The 8,359-nt window shown below is 43.2% G+C and overlaps 1 protein-coding gene across 1 annotated transcript in view; it reads right to left on the reverse strand.

Annotated features, from left to right (window-relative positions):
- Positions 1-8,348, reverse strand: part of STXBP5 (syntaxin binding protein 5) — a 186,108-nt gene extending 177,760 nt beyond the window's left edge. The window contains 2 exon segments of the mRNA XM_030886748.2: positions 6,583-6,680; positions 8,001-8,348. Coding sequence (XP_030742608.1) covers positions 6,583-6,680; positions 8,001-8,162 — 260 coding nt within the window. The 5' untranslated portion in view covers positions 8,163-8,348.
- Between the last annotated feature and the right edge of the window lie 11 nt (positions 8,349-8,359).

Raw genomic sequence — 8,359 nt, forward strand, 5'->3', positions numbered from 1 at the left:
CAAGACAAACTGCTTCCAGGCAGAGGCAGAGACGGGTGGCTTCTAAAGTAAATGGACTTCTTCCTCCTGCTGCAGTGGTCCACGCTGTGAACTGCACGTTCATGGCTGATACAATTCTCATCTTTCCCTTTACGTAAAGTCCTCCTAACAACAGCTAGGAGCTGGGAGGAAAAATCATTTCAGGGTCTTCGCTCCCCCTCTATGGCTAAAATCTAAATGACCACAACTCACCTGTGAACAAAAAGGAGGAGGAAAAGAGCAGTTGGAATTCTATCAGAACTCCAGCCAAGCAAATCATTTCACTTTTAACTATTTCAAAAAACTGTATTGATGGATCTCTTTTCCAGCTGTCTAATTCTTTCTGCAAAACAAAATTTAAAAGCAGCAAGTGATAAGAGTCTAACGCTATCTTCCAAGTGTAGGAAGACACTGACCACTTACTCAGTACCTACCGTGGGTAACATGTGCACACGCACTTCTTATTACTTCTACACCGCAGTTACGTAAACTGTGGGGGAGACGCACACACCATGCTGCAGGCACACAGCTGAAGAGAAAAGGAGGGCTGCCCAAGATCGTGTCTTCAAAGGCTGCATCGGCCGTACCACACGTGAAGGCTCACCTACCCAATGCCTTGGCACCTATCTGCCTCTCAGTAAATGTTTGCCAAACAAGTGGAGGATAAAAAGCCACTGTTACCACGCTGATTTTAACTCAGAGTGGCCCACCAAGGCACAGAAGAACTGCCCCAGAGGATTTCCCAGGCTATGAATTTACAGACTCGGGATACTTCATCATTTACTTGAGGGAATGGCTGGTGGGTTCAAACCATTGACCTTGTGGCTGGCAGTCCAACCCTTAACCCGCTGTGCAAACCATGGTTCCTGAAATAAATATAGGCCCTGAGAATTAAAACCACAGGGGGGAAAAAATCCCTCATCTTAATACTAATAATAACCATACACTCAATCTGCAACACAACAGTTTCTAACCCACTGCCGTCCACTGGATTTCCACACACACCAACCCCACAGGACACAGCAGTCCTGCACCATATGGTTTCTAAGGCTGTAAATATTTATGGAAACACTGCCTCCTCTTTCCCCCGCTGATGGGTTCAAACCACCCACCTTTCAGTTAGCAGTCAGGTGTTTAACTACTGTACCACCAAGCCTCATAAGATGGTCCCTACCTGGGCTTAAAAGTTACCATACCCAAACCCCTGCCAGCCTGAAATGGATTCCGGTTCATAGGGACTCTACAGGACAGAGGAGAACCACCCGCTGGGTTTCCAAGGCAGTAAATCGTCACAGAAGTAGATGGTTTTTCTCAGAAAGGCTGGTTGGTTGGACCCACAGACTTTTCGGTTAGCAGCCAAGCACTTTATGGAGCACTCAGCACACAGGACATTCTATCCTGGTGTTGCTACCAGATAAGCAAGGAGCTGCGAACCACGAAGTCAGACCCACTGGCAGCCTGGGTACAAATATGAGATGATCTGTGCCTGTAAAGATTTACAGTCTTGGAAACCCCATACCGGGTCACTAGGAGTCACCATCAACTTGATGGCAGTGGGTGTGGGTTTAGAACCACATAATGAACTCCTGGTGGCATAGAAGTTATAAGCACGGCTGCTAGCTAAAACATTCAGGTTGGACCCCACCAGCCACCGGTGGGAAGCAGATGTGGCAGCCTGCTTCCATCAAGTTGTATGGCCTTCCGGAACCTTGTGGGGCGGTTTTACATCATCCTTCGGGGTTGCTCTGAGAATGGACTAGAATGCTCTGGACTTGGATTTTTTTGTTTTCCCCAGAAATGCTGCTGTTTTAGAACCTCCTGAACTAGAGGGGTGGTGTTATCATTTCTACTGAACTGGTAACGTTTTTAAACTAAACGCAGCGGCTCTGCAGCAAGATGAGGTGGAAGCAGCCTCAGCTTCCACATGGACGGCATTTAGTGGGAGAACGCCAGGGACGTGGCACATCCTGCAGAGTGCTGGCCAGGCAAATCCACAGAATGACCCTGCCCAAACTGCCACACCAACTGAGCAGCACAGTGACAGAGCATAAATGAACAGAGCCCAGCAGGGAACAACCTCGCCAAAGTCCTACTCAATAACACATCTCAGGAAACCACCGGGGGCTGGGCCAAAAGAAAACAGATGTGAAAGTGTATCAACTGCCCAAGCCAAAACAATAACGGTACGTACAAGGGTATGTACGACTCCCTCAAAAGGCAATATGATGACACAAGTAGGGGATGACATACTTCCAAATTCAGCATCACCGCTCTAAGTGTATCTGTCTTTCGGTGCCTTGGGGGGCTTTATTTGTACATTGTTATCATCTTGGTTTATTCCCTCTTAATATATAAAAGCAGACTCAAGCCCTTCTCCAATTCCCATCACACTCCCTTGGTGGAACCACATTACCACTACGTGAGTTGACAGGCACCTGTGTGGTTTTGCTTGGTCTCTCCCTGCAATCCGTGCCACCATTAGCCCACTCACCACCCTACACCTCATTTTTCTGGTAGTATTCCCTTATATAACTGCACTACTTCCTAACTGGAGGATTCCTAAGACTAACATTCAATGCTTTCCACCAACTAACTGGCTCGTTATTTCTCTCCCAGACTCAAACAGGACCCTGAGGCCAAGAAGTCTCTTCAGTATTCTTCCCAATGCCACCGCGCTTAATCTACTTTCATGCTTTTGCCCATGCCGCATACCATGTCCTGAATAACCCTCTTAGTCCTTCCTCCCTGCCAGTCAGACTCCTCTCTACCAACAAGTACAGATGGCATTCAGATGCAACCTGGAATCCCAACTTGTGTGTAAGGTCAAGAGGCGCCTCGATAGTTCTCTTAACCTCAGTTATGTTTGCATAGCTCCGGTCCATTGTTTAGGATGGAAAACTCTGTGCAGGAAGGATTCGTATTTTTATTTTACATCTTTTTTGTTAACTCAACTTTTTGGTTACTCAACTACCACAACACATTAAGAATCACACATAGACACAAATGTTTCTGCAGAATAAAGTCTCTGACACGGCACCTTCATTTTTAAAGTCAGAAAAAGGCCTTAAATGTTAATTTATACAAGGATATATAATTTCTTAGTGGCCAGATAAGAACCAGCACTTCGGCTACATTTTAAAACCTAATGTAGCTTGAGAGCAAATAAGTGCTTGTTAAATGAAATCCCAGTATCAAAGTCATTCTGTAAGTTCGCACTCAGTGACATTATAATGTAATCTAGTTGACAGTCCACGCCTCACGTAGAGATCCCCAAAAGCCAAGAAGACGAAGGAGGTTCTGAGTGATATGAACAATTTTAGGTTATTGAACAACTTCATACATTTTTACATAAAGTGAGTGATTTCAAACTCCATTTTTTGGCATAGTCTTGGAAATATTCATACATACCACGACCTCATTGTATTTACACAAAATTTTACCTTACAAGTAGGACCAAGTTGGCATTGTAAAAGTTATACTAGTAAACTAAGGGTGCAAAGACACCGCAAGGATACTAGGTGTGCCATCACTATTTAGTTAGAACCTCTTTTTAAAATGCTACATTATTTGATCCCAATGGTTCTGACCCCTAAATTACTCAGCAGACTAAACCAACTTCTACCTAGCAAAATAAGTACATCTCTTCTATGTAACCCAGTATATAAATTCAGTGTTTTCCAGCTTCCCATCAAAATTATATTCTAACTTCAATTGCTTTTCCAAAACCAAGAAGGTTGACCAATGCGCATATTTATGACATTAGCAGTCATGTTGTATACATTCATACAGTAAGTGCCCTGGCTTTATTTTGTCTCATTATCAGTTAGATAATAGATATTTTTTAAACTAATTCTTCTCTATAACTTTCTCATATAGATTTCTAACTCAGTCTATAGATAAACTTCCTATATAGCCCACCATCGTTCAGTATGACATCCTGTTAGTCCAATTATATATGTACTTTGAATTTCAATGGTCCAATCCTACTTCTGAAAACATCTCAGCCTTTCTTCTCTGTAGCTAAATGAAAGAGAGAGACTTTACCTAGAAATGTATCTCTGCTCAAAAGACCTCTTTTAGTACAAATGTACTGCAGGTTCTGAGACTATAACATAAAAAGAGAATAATGAGAAGGATCAAAAGACCATCTACAAAATGGTAAGATATGAAAGAAGGAAGTCACTAGACTTATGGTAAGTCGGCATGTTATACCAACATGGGGGCTTTGAACTTGGAGTCTATACAATCTCAGAGAGTCTTGCATTAACAATAACAAAAAGCGGAGAATCCACTACATATCTTAAATCACAAATGTGGAAAATCAGATAAAAATAAAGTGGGCTTACACCTTTCCTTTAAAGTAAAGCCCACTTTAAAAGCTCATCTTCTACTTCAGCTTAACAGAAGGGATGGATAGGAGGTACTAGTGGTAGGCAGACCGTGATGTCACTCTGGAAGGGTCACAGAAGTCTCATAGAAGTGGACAGTGGAAATAAGTCCAGTAATTTAGCTTCCTGACTTGCTTTTAATACAGAAAACAAGGTTCATTTATTAGAAAAAGTACACAGCAAAACTGTGAACTAATATTACAGGTTCATTCTAGTTCATATACTATTTAACTATGAAACTATGTATAAGAGAGTCACAGACAACTGATCATTTCAGACAGCTGATCCTTGCTTTTAATTCACAAGTATCTTCCCACCTAATACTTTAGTTCCATCCTTCGTCTCAACTTGCTAGTCACTCAAATGTGGTAAGACTTAAAGCGTAGAGCAAGAAAAACATTTTTTTTTTAAATTGGCTTCATAAACTCAGCCTTGCTGTTGGCACTCACTGATTAAATTAGGAAGGGCCAGATAGCTCTTTTTTTAAAGTTACATGCCATAAAATTAAAACCATATTGGGAAGATACTAAAATCTAACCCACTTCAGAAGCAAAGGAACATAGTCTAAAATCAACCAATTTAATTCAACTGTTTCCCCCTGGTCCAGGGATGAAACTCTTTGGTTGAAAAATTGCCAAAATCTGCTTTCGTTTCCAAGGGTCTATCCTGCCGCTGCACTTCTGCTGAAGACTTTGCAGTCACGCCAGCAAAATTAACATTATGTCCATTTTCACAAGACGGAAAACAGGTACTCTAGGCTAGAAGGTTGTGGTCATTGAATTTAGCAATAAAATTATACCCATACAATTAGAGTCAAAAAAATTATTTTAGCTTCAACTAGCTGGGTACTGTGCCAGAAATTCAGATTTGGTTTTAGCCTGGTCAGATTTTATGACTTTAACAGGTATGCCCCCAAGACTAGGATTTACTTCAAAGGGTCAAGTTCACTTAGTAGCACAATGCAGTGGGTCATTTGAAAAAACGTAAGTGCTTGGAAGAAAGCATACTGTACCCCAGAGGAAGGCTGAAGAAAATCCTGACACCATGCAGAACTACTTTCACAGGAAGAGATTAAAAGATTGAAAGTAAAATGATTAGCACATGTTTAATTCAAATGCTGGGTCCTTACACCCCTCTTGAGAGCCCAGTAAATCTCTTTTTGCCTTTACTTTTCACTTTCAAAAACAGAAGTGCCTATTGTGATAATCCAATGGCTTTTCTTTTATTAATAACACATTACCCAAATAATGTATCGATGGCATTATGAGGAAGATGGATGCACAAAGCATTTTCTTCTGAAACCCTTTTGTTTAAAAGGGAAGGGAAGATTGGTCAAGTATGGTAAAATACTATACCATAAAAACAAACACAGTTTGACTTCAAATTAAATAGTTTAAAAGAGAAACTGAGACATTCTCCATGATTCAGACTAAAAAATAACCTTGAAGAATGAGTAGGTATGTGAAAAAAGTTTATGGACAACGACTACAATAGTACATGGATAACCAGGAAGGGCAATTCTCTCTATACAAACACTTTCAAGGCTAGTTGTAAGAGTTTAACTTATGAATAACAAATACAGGCTTGAAAGCAGAAAATATTCTGGAGGGCGTATTTATCTGTATGTACTTTTCAACCCAATGCACTAGGCTTCTAGAAATGCCAACTCTTCACAAATGTTTATATGAAGTTAATTTGCTACATGTGTCCTGCTAATGATTTTTCTAGATGAACAAAGCAGAGACCACAAAATTTAAATCACAGCCCAACCTCTGATTCCTTAGAATAATTAACAGGGCATATGTTCAACACCTACCTCTCACCATAGTTTTAAAAGCACTGAAGGTGTGCACCCTACTGATGTCTTTACATTCCATCCTTAAGAGGGCCATTCATCAGACCACTAGAAAAAGCAGATGTATTCCCCTCTAAAAAATTAGAGCTCGTTGCAAAGAACATAGTTACTGGAGCAAAACTACAGACCTCTCTTTGGACAGTTCAACTGGAAAACAAAAGAGCCAGCGTCTAACCTGGAAAAGGCACCACAACCACAACCACATGATTGCAGACACCGCCTCTCACTTCGTGTCTTCAGAATGAAATAGGGAAAGTAGCAATACAGAGGACTGGGGGGAATAAAAGGTAACCATTCAAAACGAATGAAGTGAAAGGATACAGCCTTAAAGCACCAGTCTGAGTTCCCACTGCCAGGATCTTCTGCACAGGATCGAAGGCCAAGGCTGAAGGCTGATAGGGAAATCCATGGCGAACAGTCTGGGGATGGGCGAGTGACATCACAGCGACCAAGGCAGCAAGGGAAATTTAAAAATAGAAAAGTCAATCGAGGTGTTAACATTGAGGAGAACAATGCAAAATACATACACATGGCACTCGCTGCCTAAAAAGAAAAGGCAAAATCCACCACAGACAAAACACGATGAAATCTACAATGCTAACAAACAAACGAAGAAAAGTTAAGCGCCAGGAGCCTGAAACTAAACATCAAGCCCTGTGTGACATTTTAATTTCTCTAAAAGCTTTAGCAGGTTGAAGTTTGCAGTGGTAAAAAAAAAAAAAAAAATCTATAAGCTGATTTTAAATGGGCTCCCTAATGTGACCACTTTATAACTTTATATGTATGCTCAAAGCAAGTATTTCTAAGGAAAAACACTGTCATAAGATGACTTCAGCTGAGGGTTCCAGAGGCAATCAAGCCTGTATTCCAACATCTTGCCATTGAAACACAAGGGCTAACAAGCACAGCATCTCTCCCGCTTATTCATTTATTTTTGGAGGGGGTGGTGTTAGGGGCATCTTATTACTAAGTCTAAAATCATTTCAGAGCATGAGGGAGAGAATGAGTGCTACACACTTTGAAGAAAATATGCGATAAGAACGTGGCTATTTCTGAGGACAGCAGGTATGCATACCAAGATGCCCAAGATGGGTTCTGGTTTCTCAGGAAGCAGCTGGTGAATTAATCCGCTGCATCATTCTTTCAGAATCACAAAATGCTCTGGCAATGACCCTGTCACGTTTAGGGGAGGAGAGTGGGGGAGGAATCACCGTTGGAACTTTCCCCCTACTGAAACAAGGTGGTAAAAGCGAGAAAACTCTGCGATTTTACAACTTAAGTCCTCCACACCGGTGTTTTAAGGGGAAAGCGATGATAAAACTATCCAGCGGAACAGGTTTGGCGTTTTGATAAACCATATTCCCCAGGCACTGCGTCCAAAAGGAAAGTTGAGAGTTGGTGAAATCTATTAAAAAGCTTGCACATCACGACTAGGCTGGCAGGGTCAGGAACAAATGAAAGGTCACTAGAATCCGTGTGCCACATCCTTGGAATGATTGCTGCATAGGAAGGCGGGGGATGGGGGGGGGTGGTAAAAAAATCAACCAAAAGGTGTAAGATGATGTCAATCTTCAACAGAACCCAACGTTTGCCAGATCAGGCGTGCGCTCTTTCTGGCGCTAGGATTATTGCCGGCGCGAGGACTCCCTTGAGCGCCCAGGTCAAAGCCCGAGTGGCCCCAGGAAAACGACCCCGGATTTTCAAGGGCCAGGGTGCCCCAGGCGGCGCGCTGGGCTCACCTTGCAGAGCTGGAAGTGCTCGGACTGGAGGGTCTCCTGGATCTCGGGCTCCCGGGTCCCGGACGGGTGCTGCTGCTGCTGCTGCTGCTGCTGCTGTTGCGAGGCCGAGGACGAACCGGCGGTCAGGCCGTCCAGCACCTTCCTGATGTTGAATTTCCTCATGGTCTCGCCCGGGCTCCCCCGCACCCCGGGAGGGAAGGCACTGAGCCGGGGCCCAGGGCAGGGTCCACCCGGGGGGCGCCGGAGTGTGCGCGGGCTGCAAGGGTGAGGGCAGGGGGGCAGCTGGGGCGACGCGAAAGGTAATCCAAACAGGAAATGCTGCGACGACGAGGGCGCGACGGCCGCCCGAGCCCCGGGCG

This window comes from Echinops telfairi, unplaced genomic scaffold (assembly GCF_000313985.2).
Source record: "Echinops telfairi isolate 266 unplaced genomic scaffold, ASM31398v2 ScPeMD7_3533;HRSCAF=4204_0, whole genome shotgun sequence".
Taxonomy (NCBI): domain Eukaryota; kingdom Metazoa; phylum Chordata; class Mammalia; order Afrosoricida; family Tenrecidae; genus Echinops; species Echinops telfairi.